The sequence below is a fragment of the Microcaecilia unicolor genome, chromosome 9 (assembly GCF_901765095.1).
Source record: "Microcaecilia unicolor chromosome 9, aMicUni1.1, whole genome shotgun sequence".
NCBI classification, from domain to species: Eukaryota; Metazoa; Chordata; class Amphibia; order Gymnophiona; family Siphonopidae; genus Microcaecilia; species Microcaecilia unicolor.
In genome coordinates this window covers 189508371-189533780 of record NC_044039.1, presented here as the reverse complement: position 1 = coordinate 189533780, position 25410 = coordinate 189508371, and the positions used below count along the sequence as shown (strand labels likewise).

At 46.3% G+C, this 25410-nt stretch overlaps 1 protein-coding gene across 2 annotated transcripts in view; it reads right to left on the bottom strand.

The window, feature by feature from the left end:
- LOC115478072 (exocyst complex component 3-like) overlaps window positions 1–23067 on the bottom strand; it is a 142551-nt gene extending 119484 nt beyond the window's left edge. Inside the window, exons 1-2 of one of the 2 annotated variants that reach the window (XM_030215308.1) lie at window positions 22973–23067; window positions 4318–4879 (exon numbers count right to left, since the gene is read on the bottom strand). In XM_030215308.1, coding sequence (XP_030071168.1) covers window positions 4318–4760 — 443 coding nt within the window. In that variant the 5' untranslated portion in view covers window positions 4761–4879; window positions 22973–23067. Of the gene's footprint in view, window positions 1–4317; window positions 4880–15607; window positions 16110–22972 lie in introns of those variants that run through there. The other variant, XM_030215306.1, reaches the window with a different exon arrangement.
- Window positions 23068–25410: the final 2343 nt, after the last annotated feature.

Sequence of the window (25410 nt, the reverse complement as noted above, 5' to 3'; positions counted from 1 at the left end):
AGAAGCTTACACAACCTACATTTGGTACAAAAATTAAACTCAAAACATCTTTCTGCAAATTTAATACATAATTATTTGCTGATTTTTACTCTCATGGATCTTCCTCCACCCCCATCCCCTTATCTGTTGGTGTTCCCCAGGGATCGGTCCTTGGACCCCTTCTCTTCTCAATCTACACCTCTTCCCTGGGCTCCCTGATCTCATCTCATGGTTTCCAGTATCATCTCTATGCTGATGACACCCAACTGTATCTCTCCACACCAGACATCACCACGGAGACCCAGGCAAAGGTATCGGCCTGCTTATCCGATATTGCTGCCTGGATGTCCAACCGCCACCTGAAACTGAACATGTCCAAGACCGAGCTTATCGTCTTTCCACCAAAACCCACTTCTCCTCTTCCTCCGCTTTCTATCTCAGTTGATAACACCCTCATCCTCCCCGTCTCATCTGCCCGCAACCTCGGAGTCATCTTTGACTCCTCTCTCTCCTTCTCTGCGCATATCCAGCAGATAGCCAAGACCTGTCGCTTCTTCCTCTTTAACATCAGCAAAATTCACCCTTTCCTCTCTGAACACACCACCCGAACTCTCGTCCACCTTTGAAGGTGCGGTGGGAGAGATAGGAGGAGAACCAGGAGAGGACAGAGCCCTGGAACCCAAATGAGGACAGTGTGGCAAGAAGTAAGTCATGATTGACAGTGTCAAAAGCGGCGGATAGATCCAGGAGGATGAGGATGGAGTAGTGGCCTCTGGATTTGGCAAGGAACAGGTCATTACAGACTTTAGAGAGTGCCGTTTCTGTCGAGTGAAGAGGGCGAAAACCGGATTGAAGCGGATCGAGGATGGCATGAGAGGAGAGAAAATCAAGGCAGCGGCTGTGGACTGCGCGCTCAAGTGTCTTGGAGAGGAAGGGTAGGAGGGAAATGGGGCGGTAGTTGGAGGGACAGGTAGGGTCAAGTGATGGTTTTTTGAGGAGTGGCGTGACTACAGCATGCTTGAAGGTGTCGGGGACAGTTACAGTGGAGAGAGAGAGGTTGAGGATATGACAGATGGAGGGGGTGATAGTAGGAGAGATGGTGTTAAGTAAGTTGGTGGGGATGGGATCAGAGGAACAAGTGGTGCATTTTGAGGAGGAAAGAAGGCGGGCGGTGTCCTCCTCGGAGATATCAGGAAAGGAGGAGAAGGAGGTCTGGGTTGGTTGGTTGGTTGAGGGAGAGGGTTGAAGGGTGAAGAGGAGGAGGTGGCTTGGTAGTGAACTCAAGGTTGATCTTTTGCACCTTGTCGCGGAAGTAGTCAGCCAGTGATTGAGGAGAGAGTGAGGGGGGGGGGGTGGGAGCGGAGGGCACTTTGAGGAGGGAGTTAAGGGTGGCGAAGAGACGACGAGGGTTAGAGCTGAGAGAATTAGTCAATTGGGTGTAATAGTCCTGTTTGGCAAGGAATAGTGAGGACTGGAAGGAGGATAGCATGAATTTGTAGTGAAGGAAATCTGAATGGGTGCGACATGTATACGCTGGAAGAGAGGAGGGAGAGAGGAGACATGATAGAAACATTTAAATATCTCAAGGGCATTTATGTACAGCAAGAGAACCTTTTTCAAATGAAGGAGAGCTCTGGAATGAGGGGGCATATGACAAAGTTAAGAGGGAATAGGCTTAGGAGTAACCTAAGGAAGTATTATTTCACAGAAAGGGTGGTGGAGGCGTGGAATGGCCTCCCGGTGGAGGAGGTGGAGTTGAGGACTGTTCCAGAGTTTAAAAAGGCATGGGTTAAGCATGTGGGATCGCTTAGGAACAGGTAGAATTGGGGGTTACATAGGATGGACAGACTGGATGGGTCATATGGCCTTTATCTGCCGTCATGTTTCTATGTGTGGCAGTTAGTGGCACAGGAAACAATATGCAGGTGGAAGAAAGAATGGATTCAACTAAATATGTCCAGTCAATGAAGAGACTGAAGCTGGCAAAAGACTGGATATTTGAGGAAGACAAGGATCCAAAACATTCTTCAGAATCAACCATGAAGGACTTACTGGAAAGAAAGAGGAAGATTTTGGATTGGTGTTTACAGCCCTGGACGACTACAGCCTCACCAAACTTTTGTAAACCTATGTGGTGCCAAAACCAAATCATCATGTATTCATCCACAGCAACGCAATCTGGACTGGTTACACTGCTGAATTTCAAGCTGCCTGGGTGTGAAGAATGAAAGAGACATTGATCTTTCTTCCTCCCGCTGTGCACCTGCAGGGAAGTAAGAGCCCTGGCCTTCCCAACCCTGAGAACAGTTCTGAAGACCTTCAAGATGCTACTAGCAGGAAACCAATACTGGTAAACACCACAGACTTGAATATTTTTTGTGGGGAGATCCAAGACACAGGGGTGAATTCTATATATGGTGCTGAAAAAGTGCTATTCGACAAACCACACTTTAAAGTTAGGTGCAGTTATAGAATAGCACTTATGACCGGGAATCGCAGCTAACTTTAGGTGCGGCCATTTGCACCAGCTGAAAGGTGATGCAAATGTACGCACCTTAATTAGGCACATATCCTCTTCATTCTATAACAATGCGCGTAAATGTTAGGAACGGCCCTGTTCTGTCCCATGACCCTCCTATTTCCGTGCTCCCTTTTTGAACTCGTGCATAAAATTTAGAGTGTGTATATTTCAATTAAATCTAATTAGTGCCAATAATTGGTTAACAATCCAATTTATCAGTGTTAATTAGCTCATTATTCAATTAAATTGCGCACGCAAATTTTAGTAGCTTTTACAGATTTCAGGGAACAGTGCGTGCAAGGAGTCCTAAAAATATTCCTGAGCTTGTTCTGCAAGGAAGAGTTGGGGGGGGGGGGGTGGAATGCAACAGCACAGCCTATGTGCAAAGGAAGGAGTTACAATGCATTGATTGAAAAGGTGCGCAAACATTTGCTTCTGGCCTACAGTGGTCTGCAAATAAATAGCAATGACGCATTAACATTTTCAGAAAGATGAGTTTATGTATCATATCGCATTTGTGTCATCTCCTGCTCTCTTAGGGCGTCTTTTACTAAGGCGCGCTCACGATTTTAGCGCGCGCTAAAATTGTGGGCGCGCTAAACATTACAGGCACCCATAGGAATCCATTGGCATCTGTAACGTTTAGCGCGCCCACAATCTTAGCACGCAACGAAAACGTAGCGCGCCTTAGTAAAAGACCCTCTTAGGGACATATTTACTAAGGTGTGCTACACAGTTAGCATGGGTTTTAGCACATGCTGTAGTGCAAGCCCGTGCTAATATTTAGCATGCATTAAAACAGCCAGTGTGGTAAAAGTCTGGTGCTATCTGCTTAGCACAGGAAGGGGTGAGGACCAGGGGCGTAGCTACATGGGGCCACGGGGGGAGGGAGGTTTGAGAGGGTCATCGGCAGGGGGTCCAGGGCCAAATCTATGGGGGCCCAGGCCCCCCTGGCCCCACGTAGCTACGCCACTGCCTTAGAATGAATGTCTGTGTGGAAACTGCAGGGAGAATGCTGGCAAGCCGCCAACAGCTGCTGCAAACTGCACTGAAGACGTGTTCCATTTGCCCGTTAACCTGTGCTAAGTGCTAAGCGTTAGCTCATTAGTAAAAATGCCCCTTGATGAAACCTGAAACATACTGTTTGACCAGGAGTGCCTAAATGTTTGCACATAACTGTACTTCCTCCTACACACACTAAAAATACTGTTTTAAAAGAACAGTTTTAAAAGGAAAAAGTGTAGAGGAGAGAGAAAGTGGGGCAGAGACTTTTAAAATGAAACGTTGACAATCCTGTGTTCAACTACAAGGAAACATACGTTTTCCAGTTTCTAAGGGCCCCTTTTACTAAGCTGCTTAGGTGCCTACGCGCGCCGAACATGAGCCAAATTGGAGTTACCGCCCACTTACTGCATGGACCTTGCGGTAATTTCAATTTTGGTGCGCATCCGCTATGCGCGTCTGAAAAATCTTTTTAATTTTCTGACACGCGTAACGGACATGGGCCAAGTGGCATTTGATTCACGTAGGTCATTACCGCCCACATTCTTTACCGCTACGTCTACGGCTGGTGGTAAGGTCTCAGACCCCAAAATGGATGCGCAGCAATTTTCATTTTGCTGCATGTCCATTTTCGGCAAAAAAAAAGAGACCTTTGTTACAGGCGTGCTGAAAAATGGATCGGCGTGCGCCCAAAACCTGCGTCTAAACTACCGTAAGTCATTTTTCAGCGCGCCTTTGTAAAAGGACCCCTAAGATCCTCAGTGTGCACCTGCCACATGACCAGAAAATGACTAAACCTGGATCACATCACTTACTTTTCGTAAGCCTCACGTCCCAATTTATAGAGTACTATGAATTCTTTTGGACTGCAGCTGACACTGATCAAGGCAGAGGCGCGAGAAAGCAAACAGTCCTGATAGCTTTTCATGTAAATGTTCAGAAGTCCCGTTTCCTGGAGGAGTCTGCTGCTCACCACGTTCCGCAGGAACGCTTTTTCAAGGTTTTCAAAATGGGTCTGAATTCCTGCTGTTACGTCCGAATTGTCCATAGGAGGAAACCGTGAAATTCGACTTCTAAGTTCCTTTTTTATCTGATTCTCCAACTGTTCACTCCATTTTAACGCAGAGCTCGAGTCGTTAGCAAGTTTAAGACTTTCTTGGTTTTTGTTTTCTTCCCACTCCAGCACCGCCATCACTGAGCATAACTGTTGCCAGTCATTCTCCTGTCCAAACAAAGCCTGTCTTACAACCAGCCACATTTCACAGGCCACTCCTTCATAGAGTATCTCTTTTCTCTCTTCCGTTTCATCTAGATTGTGAATGTGCTCACAGGCTTCAAGGAACTTCCCTCTGCACAGTAAATCATCAAGATATTGGTCTGAAATAACAGAAAAAGAGCACTTCAAATGAGGGAAATGGTTTACACTAAAAAAAAAAAAAAAGCATTGAATTTTTTAACCAAAAAGAGACAGAGAAAAAAAAACTGTAGAACAAAACTACAACAGGTCCATTGCCTCGTTCACAATGCTAGAGCCAGCACCTCACAAAGTGGAGAGTCCTATTAGTGGTTTAAAGGATGACTAACCTTAGAAATGTGAGGGTTACATAAGAACAGTAAGTATTGCCATACTGGGACAAACCGGAGGTCCATTGAGCCCAGCATCCTGTTTCCAACAGTGGCCAATCCAGGTCACAAGTACCTGGCGAGATCCCAAAACAGTACAATACATTTTATGCTGCTTATCCTAGAAATAAGCAGTGGATTTTCCCAAGTCCATCTTAATAATGGCTTATGGACTTTTCGTTTAGGAAATAATACAAACCTTTTTTTAAACCCTGCTAAGCTAACTGCTTTTACCACATTCTCTGGCAATGAAAATAATGTCTCCACCTCCATAGCTTTTGTTTAAATGAAGATTTTGTAATGAATAACAAATTAAAATAGTGCTTGAAATTTGCTTCTTTATTATATGTACTTACTTTTCTACATAGTTGCCCCCATTCACCACACAGAACTGCACATCTTCTCTCTTCAACCAATTACTCACAGCCCTTTCCACCTCTTTATTCAATTTGAACTGATGCCCCTGAAAGTATTCCCTGTGGCGTACCAAGGACAGGGCGGTGGGGGCGGTCTGCCCCGAGTGCAGGGAGCAACCACGTGGCTGCTGGCTCCACCAGTCAGGGCCGCTGAGAGACTGAGCTGGGCCTGGGGCAAGGCCACACCCCCCAGGATCACCACGCTCCCACCCCTCAATTGCTACTGCTGTCGCCTCCCTCTCCTGCTCCCAGGCCACCGGAGCCGCAGTTCCCAGTCTCCACCTACCTACCCTCTGCTCCCTTCTGCCTGACATCCAACCCCCTTCATTTAAATTTTTTAAAAAAATCTCTAAAGCAGCAGCGCAGCGCCTTCTCTGCGAAAGCAGCAGATCACCTCAGGCGGGCCTTCTCTCACTGTGTCCCGCCCTTGCAGAAATAGGAAGTTACATCAGAGGAGGGCGGGACACACTGAGGGAAGGCCCGCCCCAGGTGATCTGCTGCTTTCACAGAGAAGGCGCTACGCTGCTGCTTTAGAGATTAAATGCAGGGGGATGGATGACAGATGGAAGGGAGCTGAGGGTAGGCAGGTGGAGATGGGACTGCGGCACCAGCGGCCTGGGAGCAGGAGAAAGCGAGAGACTCTGGCACAGGACTCTCCTTGGTGGCCTGGGCCAGGGGTATTTTGCCCCCAGCCCCCCCCCCCCCCCCCCCGGGTGGCCCTGCCGGCAGTTCCCTGCTCCCTCTGATGTTATTTCCTGTTCTGGGGCAGGGAACCGGCGGAGCCAACAGCCGCATGACTGCTCCCTCCACCCCCCAGGAAGTAAGAGTGATGTGCTTGGGGGGGGGGAATCGCTGGGGGGAGGAGGTGATGCACCAGGGGGGTGCAGCGGCGACCCGTCCCAGGTGGCAGACGACCTAGAAACATCACTGAGTATCCCTTCAGTTTTGGAAAAAGATGAAAATTCCATGGTGCCAAGTCTGGGCTGTACGATGGATGGGATAAGACTGTTGTGTTGCATTGACACTGATGATAAGAGAGCTCCAGTTTTCCCCTGATGCAGCTAGCAGAGATTTGCAAAACAAGGAACCTGTTGGGATTTTTATCTGTGAAACAGCTGTTTTCTTCAATGACTTCAGATAAGTGACATTCAGAAGTTGTAAAGACAGGGCTGACTGTATTTTTGAAATTTCATTTTTGCTGTTTTGAAAGATGGAGTCTTTTCAACAAGTGATAGACAGAAGCTGGCAATTGTGTATACGTTAAAATTGCTTAGCCTTGTTTACTGAAGTCTTTTGTCTCCATCATTTTCTAATATGGTTTTTCATGATCAAAAGCATCCCTCCTGCTCCACATATTTTGCAGATGGGAGTTGTAGGTTGAATATATATTATATGAAACCCATCGGTTTCTAAATTATAATAAGACTATGAGACCCATCTTCGCAATTGCCTGTGTGGTATTTTGTGTGAGGCCTAGCATTGTTATGTAACAGCGAAATTTCTTCTGAACTCTTCACAAGTTTTCAGGGTACAAATGTAATGTTTTGAGTGTTCCTCCAATGTCCTTTACGAGTTCATCAACCCGTCTTGCGTGAGACATGTCTATTGCTGTCACAGGTCATCCACAATCTTTACATTTTTTGGCCCAGTGACCCGCAGTACTCATATCAACACAGTCATTACCATAAACAACCTGCATGCGGTGGTGAATTTCAGTTGGAAATTCTAGCACAGCACGTTGCTTAAATCAAAATAATTTCAGGTCACCTCTGAAACTGGATATTCAGCGCTGGCCGATATCCAGGCACCAGTGCAAAATATTTGGTTTCATTTTAATCACAGCAAGCAGCTGGCAGTTTACTGAACTGCTGACTGCAACAGTTGAATACTGGGTCCAAAATTGTTAAGCTCCTACATTTAGGTGAATTTTCAGCTGAAAAATCTGGCTGAAAATAGGGGGACAAATGTAGGCAAATGGAGTAGCCTAGTGGTTAATGCAACAGAGTTTGATCCTGGGGAAGTGGGCTCAATTCCCAGTGCAGCTCCTTGTGGCTCTGGGCAAGTCACTTAACCCTCCATTGCCCCAGGTACAAATAAGTACATGTATACAGTGGCGTAGCCACAGGTGGGCCTGGGTGGGCCAGGGCCCATCTACTTAGGGCTCAGGCCCACCCAACAGCAGCACATATTTAGTGCTAGCTAGTGGGGATCCCAAGCTCCGCCAGCTGAAGACCTCCCCCTGATGGTGCTGAAAACACTGCTCTCCACTTCAGCAGTCTAAGCTTCCTAAGCTGCTGATACTGGCCTCATTGCATTGGGGGGGGGGGGGTGGGGAGAACACTTGGTGCCCACCCACTTCTTGACTAGGCCCACCCAAAATCTACTGTCTGGCTACGCCCCTGCATGTATATACTCTGTAAACTGGTTTGAATATTGTTGCAAAAAAAAAAAAAAACCCCACACACAGAAAGGCAGTATATCAAGTCCCAATTCTGAATCTTGGGTGCCTCAATTTAAGCAACCAACTTCTTTTGAATATCAGGCAGTAAAATAGGAAATACCCACTGTACCTGATTACAACTCACCTTGAGCGTCTACCAAAAAGGTGTGAGCAAATCCAAATCCAAAATAGTCAGGATCTGTTAGTTTGAAGAGTTCTTAACTATGGGAGCACCTTGCACATTAGTACAAAGGCTGAAGGGAGAAGGCAAGGAAAGGCGAAGATGCTTGCTTGGTGTGAGGAGCACTGAGGAAAATGGAAAAAGAACAAGAAACAGAATAGAGGCGGAGATGAATGAGAGCAGAAAGGTAAGGGAAAGCCAATCCATTGATGCATTTATTGGTAAAATTCAAAAGTCTGAACCTCTAAGCAGAACCTTCCGCTAGTGGTTAGAGCACTGGTCTTGCAATCCAGAGGTGGCCAGTTCAAATCCCACTGCTGCTGCTGCTCCTTGTGATCTTGGGCGAGTCACTTAACCCTCCGTTGCCTCAGGTACAAACTTAGATTGTGAGCCCTCCTGGGACAGAGAAATATCCAGAGTACCTGAATGTAACTCACCTTAAGCTACTACTGAAAAGGGTGTGAGCAAAATCCAAATAAATTATTTGAGATTCTGTTCTTACTATTTGAGATTCTACATGGAATGTTGCTATTCCACTAGCAACATTCCATGTAGAAGGCTGCGCAGGCTTCTGTTTCTGTGAGTCTGACGTCCTGCACGTACGTGCAGGACGTCAGACTCACAGAAACAGAAGCCTGCGCGGCTGATCTGCAAGGGCAGGCTTCTACATGGAATGTTGCTAGTGGATGAGTAGCCTAGCGGTTAGTGCAGTGGAACATAGAATGTTGCTACTATTTGAGATTCTGGAATGTTGCTACTAGTGGAGATTCTGTTGCTACTAGTTGAGATTCTACATGGAATATTGCTACTAGTGGAGGTGTGGCCTAGTGGTTAGAGCACTGGTCTTGTAATCCAGAGGTGGACAGTTCAAATCCCACTGCTGCTCCTGGTGATCTTGGGCAAGACACTTAACCCTCAATTGCCTCAGGTACAAACTTAGATTGTGAGCCCTCCTGGGACAGAGAAATATCCAGAGTACCTGAATGTAACTCACCTTAAGCTACTACTGAAAAGGGTGTGAGCAAAATCCAAATAAATTATTTGAGATTCTGTTCTTACTATTTGAGATTCTACATGGAATGTTGCTATTCCACTAGCAACATTCCATGTAGAAGGCTGCGCAGGCTTCTGTTTTTGTGAGTCTGACGTCCTGCACGTACGTGCAGGACGTCAGACTCACAGAAACAGAAGCCTGCGCGGCTGATCTGCAAGGGCAGGCTTCTACATGGAATGTTGCTAGTGGAGGAGTAGCCTAGCGGTTAGTGCAGTGGAACATAGAATGTTGCTACTATTTGAGATTCTGGAATGTTGCTACTAGTGGAGATTCTGTTGCTACTAGTTGAGATTCTACACGGAATATTGCTACTAGTGGAGGCGTGGCCTAGTGGTGAGAGCACTGGTCTTGTAATCCAGAGGTGGACAGTTCAAATCCCACTGCTGCTCCTGGTGATCTTGGGCAAGACACTTAACCCTCAATTGCCTCAGGTACAAACTTAGATTGTGAGCCCTCCTGGGACAGAGAAATATCCAGAGTACCTGAATGTAACTCACCTTAAGCTACTACTGAAAAGGGTGTGAGCAAAATCCAAATAAATTATTTGAGATTCTGTTCTTACTATTTGAGATTCTACATGGAATGTTGCTATTCCACTAGCAACATTCCATGTAGAAGGCTGCGCAGGCTTCTGTTTTTGTGAGTCTGACGTCCTGCACGTACGTGCAGGACGTCAGACTCACAGAAACAGAAGCCTGCGCGGCTGATCTGCAAGGGCAGGCTTCTACATGGAATGTTGCTAGTGGAGGAGTAGCCTAGCGGTTAGTGCAGTGGAACATAGAATGTTGCTACTATTTGAGATTCTGGAATGTTGCTACTAGTGGAGATTCTGTTGCTACTAGTTGAGATTCTACACGGAATATTGCTACTAGTGGAGGCGTGGCCTAGTGGTGAGAGCACTGGTCTTGTAATCCAGAGGTGGACAGTTCAAATCCCACTGCTGCTCCTGGTGATCTTGGGCAAGACACTTAACCCTCAATTGCCTCAGGTACAAACTTAGATTGTGAGCCCTCCTGGGACAGAGAAATATCCAGAGTACCTGAATGTAACTCACCTTAAGCTACTACTGAAAAGGGTGTGAGCAAAATCCAAATAAATTATTTGAGATTCTGTTCTTACTATTTGAGATTCTACATGGAATGTTGCTATTCCACTAGCAACATTCCATGTAGAAGGCTGCGCAGGCTTCTGTTTCTGTGAGTCTGACGTCCTGCACGTACGTGCAGGACGTCAGACTCACAGAAACAGAAGCCTGCGCGGCTGATCTGCAAGGGCAGGCTTCTACATGGAATGTTGCTAGTGGAGGAGTAGCCTAGCGGTTAGTGCAGTGGAACATAGAATGTTGCTACTATTTGAGATTCTGGAATGTTGCTACTAGTGGAGATTCTGTTGCTACTAGTTGAGATTCTACATGGAATATTGCTACTAGTGGAGGTGTGGCCTAGTGGTGAGAGCACTGGTCTTGTAATCCAGAGGTGGACAGTTCAAATCCCACTGCTGCTCCTGGTGATCTTGGGCAAGACACTTAACCCTCAATTGCCTCAGGTACAAACTTAGATTGTGAGCCCTCCTGGGACAGAGAAATATCCAGAGTACCTGAATGTAACTCACCTTAAGCTACTACTGAAAAGGGTGTGAGCAAAATCCAAATAAATTATTTGAGATTCTGTTCTTACTATTTGAGATTCTACATGGAATGTTGCTATTCCACTAGCAACATTCCATGTAGAAGCCTGCCCTTGCAGATCAGCCGCGCAGGCTTCTGTTTCTGTGAGTCTGACGTCAGACTCACAGAAACAGAAGCCTGCGCGGCTGATCTGCAAGGGCAGGCTTCTACATGGAATGTTGCTAGTGGAGGAGTAGCCTAGCGGTTAGTGCAATGGAACATAGAATGTTGCTACTAGTTGAGATTCTACATGGAATGTTGCTATTATTGGTGTTGCTGAGTGGAGGAGTGGCCTAGTGCTTAGAGCACTGGTCTTGCAATCCAGAGGTGGCCGGTTCAAATCCCACTGCTGCTCCTTGTGATCTTGGGCAAGTCACTAACCCTCCATTGCCTCAGGTACAAACTTAGATTGTGAGCCCTCCTGGGACAGAGAAATATCCAGAGTACCTGAATGTAACTCACCTTGAGCTGCTACTACTACTGAAAAAGGTGTGAGGTCATAATCAGAGAGACCGGAGAACACCCAGGCTGGTAACACAAAAGGTGATCATTAGACTTTCGGAGAGGCCAGTGGCATAGCCAAGGGTGGGCCCAGGCCCACCCAGTAGCAGCCCACCCAGTAGCAGCACACCTATGATATGGCTGGCAGGGATTCCCAAGCCCCACCAGCTGAAAACTCCCAACTGTCTTCCTGCATACCTTGTAAATAGCAGAACTTCGCCTGCAGCAAGAAGCGACTGATACATGCTCTGGCACCAACATGAGCAGTGTGTATTAGTTGCTGCTCACTGCCGGTGAAAATCTACTATTTAAAAGGTATTGGGGGGGGGGGGGGGAATGCTTGAGAGACCATATGGCATGTAGGCAAAAGAGGGAGAGACCAAATCACTTGTGGGACAAGGTGGAGTTCTTCTGTCCACTCATCTTGGGCCCAGGCCCACCCAAAATTGGGTGTCTAGCTAAGCCCCTGGGAGAGGCTGAAGTGAGTGGCGTCAGGAATCCAGGAGACCAGGTAGAAAGTCGTTGCAGTGATTCAGGGATGAGAGGACAGTAACATGAACAAATAGATGATAAGCACTGAGGGGAAGAGAATGGGCCAACCTAATGCTGTGTACCTCCATGCAGAGGACCACAGGTTAATTTCCAGGACAGGTCAGCTAGGATGAGGACTGGAGATGCTGTGCAGATAGGGAGTGGAGAAAGGGAACGCCGGTATTTTGCAGCGATATCTTGTTGTCGAATTTGAAGCCAATAATTAACAGTATGTGGCCCCTGCCAAGGACTGTTAATGTAAATAATTGGGATAAGTAAATTGGACAGGTAAACAAAGGAGGGGAAATCCAAAGGCTCGTGATGCTGTTGCCCAAAACAGTAAGGGAAAATTACCGAGTCAAAAAAATAAGGAAGTGGCAAGCTGGTACAGAAGAGATGAGTAATTATTCAGCTTCAAGAGCAGACAGATAGATTGTTGCCTCTGCCAGCATAGATGTCCAAATTTCAAGGGGAAAAAGACAAGAAAAGTTCAAAATCAGCAACTTTATTGTAGCCAAATATTTCCAGTGGCTTTGCACACGCTTGGATTTTCAGGTGTTTTAGAAACCTTCCTCTCAATGAAATCAGAGACTACGCTCTTCTAAGCTTGTTGCCATGGTCTCTACCTCAGAGTTGTATAAAATGTATTATGCACAAGAATATATCTCCACAGGACAGAACTTAACACCGTCTGAGCCAACTCAACATATTTTTTTTGCCTTAGTAGAAGAAATGCCACATCTGAGAAAAACAGGCATTTATAGGACTCAGAAATTTTGCAGAATTGATAGCTGCGGAATTTGGATTCTACATCTATTACCAGAAAGACACTAAAGAATCCACCTATAGATATGCAGATTTTTTAAGATGATCCCTCCTGCAAAATGCTGGGGGGGGGGGGGGGGGGGGTTTCATCAATTAACGTGAACTCTGCTCCACATTTGCTTTCTACGGAAGCTGTACATTCTATTGGATTTAAGAACTTAGAGCATCTTTTACTAAAGGCGCGCTTACATTTTTAGCGTCTAAAATCTAGATGTGTCCAAAAAAAAAGCATTTAGTGCTGTTCTATGAACCTTACCTAAAGTTAGGGGCAGTGTATAGAATAGTGCATAGCAGTGGCGTAGTTACGTGGGGCCACAGGGGCCTGGGCCCCCGTAGATTTGGCCCTGGACCCCCCTGCCGACGACCCTCTCGACCCCCCCTCCCACCGCCAACCCTCCCCCACCATTGCCTACCTTTGCTGGCAGGGGACCCCAACCTCCGCCAACCGAGGTCCTCTTCTTCCGGCGCAAGGCTTCGTTCTGTTTCTGTGAGTCTGACGTCCTGCAGGACGTCAGACTCACAGAAACAGAACGAAGCCTTGCGCCGGAAGAAGAGGACCTCAGCTGGCGGGGATTGGGGTCCCCCACCAGCAAAGGTAGATGATGGCGGCGGTGGGGGAGAGTTGATGGTGGGGGGGGTCTAGAGGGTTGGCAGCGGGGGGGGTCAAAAATTGTTGGTGGTGGTGGTGGCGGCGGGGGGTTGGCAATGGCGGGGGGGTTGGCGGTGCTGGGGGGGCTAAAATGTGCCCCCTCACCTCGGGCTCTGGATCCCCCTCCTGCCGAAGTCTGGCTACGCCCCTGGTGCATAGGGCCCGGAAACACCTCTTAGGTGCAGCTGTTTATGCCACTGAAAGCCTAACATAGATACCCTGTCCTAAATGTAGGTGCGCTCGGCACGCTCCCCCAAGTTCTATAACGCATGTACATAACAACATAACCGTTGCCTTACTGGGACAGACCGAAGGTCCATCAAGGCCAGCATCCTATTTCCAACAGTGGCCAATCTTACAAGCAGGGGCGTAGCCAAACTTTGGCGGGGGGGGGGTCCAGAGCACGAGGTGAGGGGACACATTTTAGCCCCCCCCCCCCCCGGCACTAAATGTGGGCTTACCGTGTGCCAATCTGGAGCTACCACAGGCCCAACACGGGCGCTGGCAGTAGTTCAACCCCCCAGCAAGCGGCATTTCCGGCACTAGTGGATTTCATTGGTGGGATTCTATATCATTTTTATTTATTTTAGTTTAGCTTTGCATTTATGCTTTAGGGGTCTTTTACAAAGATGATGTGGAGGGGCATAATCGGGGGGGCGCCCAAGTTTTCATGAGGGCGTCCTCGCAGGATGGCCCCATAAAGGGGCGGGGCAACCCGTATTATAGAAAGAAGATGAGCATCCATCTTTCGTTTTCATGATACGGTCGGGGACGCCCAAGTCATGAAATTTAGGTCGACATTAGAGATGGTCGTCCTTAGGTCATTTTTGAGATGGTCGTCCCTGGTTTTCGGCGGGAATGGAAACCGAGGACGCCCATCTCAAAAGCGACCAAATCCAGGCCATTTGGTCGTGGGAGGAGCCAGCATTCGTAGTGCACTGTTCCCCCTCACATGCCAGGACACCAAACAGGCACCCTAGGGGGCAATGCAGTGGACTTCAGAAAAAGGTCCCAGGTGCATAGCTCCCTTACCTTGGGTGCTCAGCCCCCCCCCAAACCCCCCCCCCCAAAACCCCAAACTGTACACCATTACCATAGCCCTTAGGGATGAAGGGGGGCACCTACATGTGGATACAGTGGGTTTGTGGTGGGTTTTGGAGGGCTCACATTTACCACCACAAGTGTAACAGGTGGGGGGATGGGCCTGGGTCTGCCTGCCTGAAGTACACTGCACCCACTACAACTGCTCCAGGTACCTGCATACTGCTGCGATGGACCTGAGTATGGTATCTGAGGCTGGCAAAAAAGTATTTGTAAACTTTTTTTTTAATGGTGGGAGGGGGTTAGTGACCACTGGGGGAGTAAGGGGTCATCTGGTCAGTTCCGGCACCTTTTTGAGGCTTGGTCTTGAAAAAAATGGACCAAGTAAAGTCACCCAAGTGTTCGTCAGGGACGCCCTTCTTTTTTCCATTATCGGCTGAGGACGCCCATCTCCTAAGCACGCCCCAGTCCCACCTTCGCTACGCTGCCGACACGCCCCCATGAACTTTGGTCGTCCCCGCGACGGAAAGCAGTTGAGGGCACCCAAAATTGGCTTTTGATTATGCCAATTTGGCCGACCTTGCGAGAAGGACACTCATCTCCCGATTTGTGTCGGATGATGGGCACCCTTCTCTTTCAAAAATTCACCTGATAGCGTTTTTTAGCACAAGCTAACCGTGTAGATGCCCACAATATTCCTAAGGGCATCTACACAGCGTATGCTAATTTGTAGCGGGCACTAAAAACACTAGCGCACCTTTGTAAAAGGAGCCCTTAGTGTGCGTTAATAATTTTAACGCATACTAAAATCAATTAATCCATGTTAAATCTATAGAGCAGAAAATGAAACAAAATTTAGACTTTTTTTTCCTATTTCATTTTGGAAACAAAAAAAACGTCATTTCTGTGCTGTTTCTGTTTCATATTCCAAATACATATTGCTATTTGTACTCACTCTGAGGGGCACATTTCTCTTGCAGGGTTAATCTGCTGCTTAAACCCCTATTAACCTGCCTGTATGAGATTCTGAAGTGCACGGACTGAGTCTAGAAATGCGGTCAGTGATAACACTTTCCAGTTGTGCCAAGCCTGGTTGTTCGCCTTCCCCAGAGCAAAGCCGCCTCTGAATCTCACATTTCATTATTCTGTCTTCAAATGCATTTTTATTTATTTATTACCTGCATCTTCTTTTAGCAGGGGCGACTGTTCGTTTGCAGGATCTTTCTTCGGATTCCACAAACATTTCAGGATTTGTTTCGCTGTCCGTTTCAGGGTCCTCTCGTTTCCTTTCCCACCTTGACTTTCATTCGTTTCCTTACACAAAATCTGCATGTTTTCAGCAGCAGTGCCGCTAGCCTTCCCCTTCAAATTCAGCTTCTTCATTTTTTTTTCTTTACAAATCTGTGGGGAAGGGACTGGCTGTCACCAAGTCAAATCAAACGAGACAAGCAGCCGGAGAGAAGGGCGTCCGGGCTGTTTGCTGGCCGAACCTGGCTGTAAAGTTTCGGTCTCTCCCTGTTTCTGTAATGTTCAGTGCAGGTAATCAGTGCTTGTTTTATAAACCGAGCATAAAATCAGTTCCCCAATGAAATGTTCCTCCTCTGGAATAAGTCAAAATTGAACTCCCAAATGCTGGGAAATACCAAAGGTACTTTCCCCGATTCATGCCACCACTTGGAATATCCTAGTGTTCGAATTTCCCTTGAAACCCTGCCAGCGCGATCAATGAAAGAGTAAGACACACACACATCTGAATCCAGACTCATCTCTGTCGTTCTTGGTGTGTGTCTGTCTGCCTGTCTTCATCTTCACCCTAGTTTTTACCTCAACATTTCATGGTTTTTCCCCAGATGTGGCTTGAACTCTGATACCCACCTCTGCTGTCTCCTTCCCTTTTTAGCTGTGCCTTTTTTTTTCTTTTCTTTTTGATCTATTTGCTGTTTTGGATTGACTGTGCCTCTTTTATTTTACCACCTTTTTGAAAGAATTCACTCAAGGCGGTGTACAATAAGAATAAATAAAACATTCTATATATGTTCTGCAGTTCCTTTCCTTTTCCAAAAATGTTTTTAGTCTGTAAACCCCCTTGCACTGCTTGTCAGATCTGGCAGTATAGATGTGAATAAAAAGTTCTAAAGAGCTATTTGGCTGCATTTTTTTTTTTTTTTTTTTTTTTGCAAAGTGCACAGGACACAAATGGGTCTATTTTATGAATAATACAGCAGTCTACATTATACTGCTTGAAACGTTGCTTATGAGTAATTAAACAAATATTTGCTGGATGCTTCCATTCCCATCTCAGTAATTACCTCTGTGCTGCCTGCTGCAAAGATTGGGAAAATCCATACTGCAGGGGCCAAAGAGCTAGGTCACTCTTCTAGTGCATTAAGTTTTACTTTGAAAAGGGAGGAAACAGCAGGGCAAGAGAGGTCTGGGCGGGCACACGTCAAGGAGGTTGAATGACAGGAGATGGCATGATGTCACAAGGCTGAAGCACATCTCCAACCATTTATTTATTTTTGTTACATTTGTACCCTGTGCTTTCCCACTCATGGCAGGCTCAATGTGGCAGGCAATGGAGGGTTAAGTGACTTGCCCAGAGTCACAAGGAGCTGCCTGTGCTGGGAATTGAACTCAGTTCCTCAGTTCCCCAGAACCAAAGTCCACCTCCCTAACCACTAGGCCACTCCTCCACCCCAGGTGGTTTTAATTTTCCCCAATGCAGTTGCCGCCATCTTGGTACACCCAAAACTACTACTAATCATTTCTATAGCACCAGTGGCGTAGCCAGAATGTAATTTTTGGGTGGGCCAGTGGGTAGGTTGGGTGGGCATGCATTTCTTCTTCCCTTCTCTACCCCCCCCCCCCACCCCTCATGAACTTTAAAAGTTAAATACTATAAATTTGAACCCCATCCCACCCCGACATCCCATCTGAGCCCCCCTGCACGACCCAGTCCCCACCTGCCTACCAGCTCCATGATCGACGAGCAGACGACCCTCGTCTTCCATCCGGCATCGAGTCTTAAAAAAAAAAAAAAAGCCCGGAGAAACGCCTCGCGTCTGCTGTGCACTGCTGTAAAGCAAGCAGCAAATCGTCTCGTCGGTCCTTCCTTCACTGTGCCCGCCCTTGTGGAAATAGGAAGTTACATCAGAGGGCGGGACACAGTGAAGGAAGGACCGACGAGACGATTTGCTGCTTGCTTTACAGCAGTGCACAGCAGACACGAGGCGTTTCTCGGGGCTTTTTTTTTTTTTTTAAGACTCGATGCCGGATGGAAGACGAGGGTCGTCTGCTCGTCGATCGTGGAGCTGGTAGGCAGGTGGGGACTGCAGCGCCAGCAGAGCACCCCCCTCCCCACCTGCTGACACCCGGGACTGGGCGGGCCTGGAGGGAAACTGGCTGGGCCTGGGCCCGTCCAGGCCCACCCGTGGCTACGCCCCTGTATAGCACTACTAGACATACACAGTTCTGTACACATTATATGCAGGTACTTTCTCTGTCCCTAGAGGGCTCATAATCAAAGCTTTTTGCACCTGGGGCAATGGAGGGTTAAGTGACTCACCCAAGGTCACAAGGAGCTACAGCAGGAATTGAACCCAGGTTACCAGGATCAAAGTCCACTGCACTAACTAACCATTAGGCTATGCCTTACCGCCTTGAATGAATTCTTTCAAAAAGGTGGTAAAAATCCTAATAAATAAACGAGGCACAGTCAAGGTCCCTCCTGACTTCGGCCCACATAATAGGCCAGATAGGCTCATGACATCTCCTGTTATTAAACCTCCTTGGCATACATTAATCCCCCACTTATTGTCAGCTGCTAGGTCCTAAAAGCCACATGTATGACTATGTTTGTTATTCTGTAAAAGACTAGGTAGCCTGCAAGCTAATTGCCAAGTACAAAGACTAAGGGGCACTCAATAAAGTTATATAGAAATACTTTTAAAACAAATAGGAGGAAATATTTTTTCACTCAACGAATAGTTAAGCTCTGGAACTTGTTGGATCCTCAGAAGCTTAGCTGAAATTGGGTGGTGGAGCCGGTAGGGGGAAGAGGGGTTGGTGGTGGGGAGGCGAAGAGAGTGGTGGGCAGACTTATACAGTCTGTGCCAGATCCGGTGGTGGGAGGCAGGACTGGTGGTTGGGAGGCAGGAAATAGTGCTGGGCAGACTTATACGGTCTGTGCCAGAGCCGGTGGTGGGAGGCGGGGCTGGTGGTTGGGAGGAGGGGATAGTGCTGGCCAGACTTATACGGTCTGTGCCCTGAAAAAGACAGGTACAAATCAAGGTAAGGTATACACATGAGTTTATCTTGTTGGGCAGACTGGATGGACCGTGCGGGTCTTTTTCTGCTGTCATCTACTATGTTACTATGTTGCCAGAGGATGTGAAAACAGCAGTTACTGTATTTGGGTTTTAAAAAGGTTTGGACAAGTTCCTGAAGGAAAAGCCCACAGTCTGCTATTAAGATGGACATGGGAAAGCCACTGCTAGCCCTGGGATTGGGAGCATGGGCCAGGTACTTATGACCTGGATTGGCAAGTGTTGGAAACAGGATACTGGGCTAGATGGATCATTGGCTTGACCCAGGATGGCTATTCTTATTTAATTATTTATTTATTTATTTATTTTGATTTATATGCCGCCTTTTTGAAGGAATTCACTCAAGACAGTGTACAGCAAGAATACGTCAAGCATAAGCAATAGACAATTACAGCAGACAATTACATCAAGTAGTATACATCAAGTAGTATGTAAACACAGAAGAGACAAATCTCCGCAATAATATACAGCATCTAGCAGAACAGCGACGATGACTCAAGAATCAATGGCTGGGTTTCGGCCAACTACACCTGCATCAGGAGTCTATTCTCTTGTACTAAATAAAAGTATTCACTCATGGTATTTGTTGTTGTTATGAATAGATAAACTTCATGCGCTCCGTACGCTGAAAAAAAGCTTTTGCGATCAGTAAAAACTGCGAGACAACCAACAGTTTTTACTGATTGCAAAAGCTTTTTTTCAGCGCATGGATCGCATGAAGTTTGTTATCTATTCATAACGACGACAAACACCACGAGTGAATACTTTTATGTAGTGCAAGTGAATAGACTCCTGATGCAGGCCTAGTTGGCCGAAACACAGCTGTGTCGGATCTTCTTCATAATTTAATAAAGATTTTTACATCTGAAATATATTTACATTGAATAGATAAAATATACTACTTACAATGTCCACACAATACACCATAAAACATTTTAATAGGGTGTAAGCGTAGGGTATAAGCAAAGATGGAACATATAGATAGATAAGATAGAGTAGCAGGAGTAAGAAAATAAGGGGGCCCTCTTACTAAGCCGCGTAGGCGCCTATGCGCACCCAATGCACGCCAAATTGGAGTTACCGCCCGGTTACCGCATGGCCATTGTGGCAATTTCAATTTTGGTGCACGTCCGCTACGCCCAGTTACCGTGTGAGACCTTACCACTAGGTGAATGGCTTGTGGTAAGTTCTCAGACCCAAAATGGATGCACGGCAATTTTCGTTTTACCGCACATCCATTTTCAGCAAAAAAAAAAAGGCATTTTTTTTGTAGGTGTGCTAAAAAATAATTCTGCACGCGCCCAAAACACGCGTCTACGCTACCGCAGGTCATTTTTCAGCACACCTTAGTAAAAGGACCCCTTAGAGACTAACTTAAAGAACGTTACAAATGACGTCTGGTGCTTAGCTATTAGTTACTTCTTCCATTAAAGGCCTGGTTGAAGAGCCAAGCTTTCGTCTGCTTCCTGAAGTAGAGATGTTCTTATGTTCCTCTTTACTTTAAAAACAGTCTGTGTGTTTCCTAATAGAACACTTCTGTAAACAAGGGCATCCACTCAGTACCAGTGCTGAGTCCTGAATCACTCCTCACAACCTCCAATTGGAGGAGGGAGGGATTTTTCCTTTAGAAGCCCACAGGCCAGACTCTGATTTCCAACAAAGACTCTCCACAGATTTATAATATTCCCAAAATCAACTCCTTTAGCATGCATTTTCTTCAACATAAATCGCTTAGCATCTGGTATACTTTCCTTGGTGTAGGATCTATACTCTAGCACAACTAAGAAAACTGGTCTTCTAAACTTTCTCTGCACCCTTCCTGGGATTCCTTTTTTGCTTCCTGGAATTAAGATTTTCTTAAGGTAGATTTTGGGTTCCTTCTCCATAAAGACACCCTGTCACGCCTGGTTCTAGTACTTGAACTCTACCTCTCACCCTGACTCTTCTGAAACCTCTGAATATGCAGCAAATGGGTAATTCTCTGTCTCCTCTCCTGCTGTGTGGTTCCAGCTGGGTTAGCTAACAATTTTCTTCTTATCTGCAGTAGTGTAGGACTTTAACTGCCTACTCCTTGTTCTCTGCCTGAGGTCACCATGAGACTGGAACTTTAATCAGGGTTTCCATCTGCATTATTCCACTATAAACACATCTCTAGGAAATGGGAAGATTTACTCCCTCAGGACCCAATGATCAATTCCCCACACTATTCCAAAACAGGCATGAGGGGAGGGGGTTGGATTCGGGGAGGAGGGGAGGGAGGAGAACCTCACCGCTAGACCACCAGGGCCAGTGGGGGCTGTCGAGGGTCCCACTGGACAACCAGGGTATTTTAGGCTTTTGGGAGGAGCACTTTAGCGGGGTGATTTGTGCTCAGGGCCTTGTGAGGGGCCTTGTGTTTGGTGGGGAGGTTTCATGCAGGCAGGTAAGGAGTCCAGGGGTTCACTGGACCCACAGGACTATGATCAGAGCACAGATTTTATTCAGTATCAAATTTCAATGTAATAATTCACAGTATATTTACAGGCACCCTTTGTATTGGAATAGGACAGCAGAAACGAAGGATGCCTGTAAATATGCTGTGAATTATTACATTTCCCTGATGCAGCTAAGCGAAACATGGCACTGTGTTGGAGGTTTTCTGTATTTGAGCAGTTGTTCTTTCTACTAAGATAAGATAAGATCCTCTTTTGGTTTTTTAAACATTTTTATGAACTGTGATATAAAAGTAAAAATGTGCTACTGAAGATAATCTTTTGAAGATAAATATAACTTTTATATATAACAAGAAAAAAATAAAAAAAGAAAACTTTCTTGAGGACTGATGAGGATTGGAGGCCCTTCCCTTGAGATGCTGTTTGCTATAAGTCACATGGGATTTTCTGCGCTTGTGCTTACTTTCTGATGGTCCATAAGATTATATCTATTAACTGCCTCTGTATGTGATATTGTTTAAGTTTGGGGTAGTTTCAGTGACTTAGAGCTAATTTGTGACCACAATTACATTGCTTCAGATATACATACGCACAGGGCCGGTCTTAGCAAGTGCGGGGCCCTATGCAGATCAATTTGGTGGGGCCCCATCCTAGCCCCGCCCTACCGTAGCCCAGCCCCACCCTAGCTCCGCCCCATTGATAAGATTATTCCATTTTAAGAAATTTTTTTTATTTATGAAATTTCAAATAAAGACAAATGAAGTTAAACTTGTACAAAACAACTGATTGAAACAATAAGCACAATGCTATCATGAAACCCCCCCCCCTCCCCAGAAATTATTCCGCTCAAGTCCACTACAATTAGTAGTTCCAATTCTCATAACAAAGGAGAATAAAAGAAAAATATTAATTAAGAAAAGATCCAGTACTTTTAAATTCCCCTATTACTCTGTAACCCATCAAACCAGAGAGGCAAGTAGCTAAAAAAGATGTCACCTATGTTTGGCTACTTGGAGACCTATTTCACCAACATAATGTAAGCTTTGATGCAAAGGCCAATGACAAAACTAATATTTCTCTAAAATCTCTGTGGTATGGTAAATATTCATAGAAACATAGTAAATGTCGGCAGATCAAGACCTGCATGGTCCATCCAGTCTGCCCATCAAGGCCAGCCCATTTCTTGGTATTTTTAGATTTTGGTGAACTTAAACAAATGGCAGGAAGATTCCAGAAGCAGGCATAAAGGTGTGCCGAAACGCCATAAAAGCTGTTGTGCCTTAAGCTACCTGTATGTGTGCCAGCCATGAATTTGGCAGCATCTGCATGATTTAAAAGCCAAGTACTTGTTTTTTTGATTGCTTTTTTACATACTGTGCTTTTAGAAGCATACATGTAAAACAAGTTTAACATTAGACAATAGAAATAAGATTAATAAAAGACAAAAACATGAGTTGGTTACTTACTCCAAGTCTCCAACAAGCATATTAACCACTCTCTCAGTGAATAAATAATTTTCTCATGTCTCCTTTGGGACTGTTTTTTCAAATATCTACACTTGTATGAATAGCAATTTCTTATTATTAAATTAGAAAAGCGACAGACAAGTTTTATCAGTTTCAAGGGGTGCTTATGTCACCTTTAGGCTTAAGAGGCTGTGTTTTTCTTTCTCGCAAATTCTGGCTCGTTAGTAACAGGAGAATCTGTTCGTGACCTAAGACTGGCTTTTGAAGGTTAACACTGACTACAGCATTTATTTTTACTGAAGACACATATGGCTGCTCACCTCTGGTCTAGACTAGTCTCTGCTTCCGACCAGACCACGATGCTCCCTGGCTCCAGCTCCTTTTCCCGATCGCTGCAGGCCGCTCACCTCCCACTCAGTCCGACCACGCTCTCCAGCTCCTTCCCGCTCAATGACTCCCGCCCGCCCTTGCGGAAACAGGAAGTATCTCATCATCAGAAGGCGGGACATTGAGCGGGAAGGCGAAGGGAAAAGCTGGGTGAGCGAAGCCGTCATGCTGCCTGTGGCTGCTGCAACTGTCTGTCTTGGGTCGGGGCGGGCCGCTGCAATTTGCTTGCAACTCTGTTGTCGACGTCGTCGTCGTTGTCCCAGGCTGGGACGGGACTGGGAGGCGGGATCTGGCAGGGGGGGGGAGGCTGGAGCGAGCGAGCGATGATCGCAGTCCGGAGAAGCGAGCAGCGGGATCGGATTACGATGATTGATGGTGCAGCCGCGGTTGGTTGGTGGTTGTTGTGGTCCGACGGCATCGCGACGTCCGAGCAAGCGGGGAGAGGCAGAGTTGAGGCGTGCCGTGCGGGGCCCCCTTAAGCGCGGGGCCCTATGCGGCCGCCTCGGTCGCCTCTCCCTAAGACCGGCCCTGCATACGCAAAGATCTATGCAATTGTATAAAAGGTTTTTTGCACATGTAAAACCCTGAAAATGCCCAGCTTAGTGGTGGGAGGTCATCAGACTGTGAAAGAGCTGCCACTGACAGCCTGGTGGGAAAATCAAAGTAGAGCCCAGCCCTAGGGGGCAGCATTAGAGATATAATAAAAGGGATTGTGTGGAGGAAATTCTGGTCTTTGGTAACCACCCCCCACCGAGACCCTTAGCACCAAAGTGGGAAGTCCTGGGTACCAAGACAGGAGAAGTTTGCAGTGTGTGGTGTTTGGAAGTCCCTGCACAAGGCAGAGGGGGATGGCAGAGAGTTCCCAATTTGGGAACAAAGTAGGACTGCTTGAGGGGAAAGACATCCCAGATAGGAGAAGTGGAAGCGGGCGCGCCTCACTTCTGGTAGGACTTGAATTGCACTTGTGAACAAATTTGCCAACTCCGTGAGTTTCCCGCAGAATTGGGTGGCTTTTTTAAAGTAATAACAGTTTTTATTGATGACAAGTCAATACAAACATACTGTCAACAGTAAACATACTTTTCTCTCCATCTCACATCATACATTAGACTTTTCAACAGTCACGGGTTGCGACTTTTTGGGTGGTTTTTGGGTGGCTGCTTGCCCGCACTGGTTGGTTCCAGCTCTGTCTCTATTGATCACCCTATTGGTCACATTTGGAGCCAGAATGAGGCTTGCTGCATCTCAAGCCTCGTTCTCACTCCAGATTTGACCAAAGAAGGGTGAGGTGGGTGATGTGCTCAGCAGCACTGGAGAGCGAGGTGGCGAGCAGAGCAGTGATTGACCACATAGATGGAGGCAGGGCAAGGTGAGGTAATGACACCCGCTCCTCACATAGCTATTTTTAATTGTTGGGCTACTTTTGGGCACGGGTTGGGCAGGAAAATTTTTCGCCATCTGGCAACTCTGCTTGTGAATTGATCTTATTCCGGGATGGGACAGAGGACTGTAGAAATCATGCGAGTGGAATATCGACTGCAAGAGATTAGTGCGGCTCACCCACGTTCTATTCTTTCTGCGGCTAGAAGACGCAATGTGTTGAAGCTGAAAGGCTGACAGAGACCTAGAGCGGCTGATTACGACACACTAGTTCCCCATTCAGTAGAATTTAGAATTTACACGAATAGATCGCTAAGCATATTCTGTAATGTACTGCGCATAAATTATAGGATGCACAGGCAAAAAGGGGCATGGTTAAGGGCATTTGTGGGCATTTTATAGGCATTGCAAAATGTACGTGCATTGTTATAAAATATGGGCTAGTGCGTGTAAATCTACGTGCAGAGATTTACGCCAGCTTTTTATTGGCGTAAATGGACATGCATAGATTTAGTCACATAAACTACACCTAAGCATATTCTAAATACCGCATGTATCGACAGACACAGTTTTTTCCACAGACAATCCTAAAAGACTATAAAGACTCCTGAGGCAGGCCGATTGGCCGAAACACGGCCATGTGGAGTCTTTTTGAGTTACACATCTGATCTGGATTTGTTGTGCCATTGGAACTACACAATAAATTTGGACCTTTTTAAACATTGTCTAAAGACCATGTCCTTGTGTCAACTTTGCTGTGTTCTTCGTGAAGTTTATTAAGCTAACACAGAGATCTTTTTAATAAGCTGTGGTAAAAAATTGGCCTTAGCATGCCCTTAAGAAGGTCTTTCCCACTCACTGAGGCCGTAAAATCCCCGATTTTTCACTTATTTCATTAATGACTGTATACTAATGTTGCCATTAGCGCACAGACATTTTTATAAAGTACCGCGGGAGCACTTACTGACACTTATTTTGTAGGTGGTAAGGG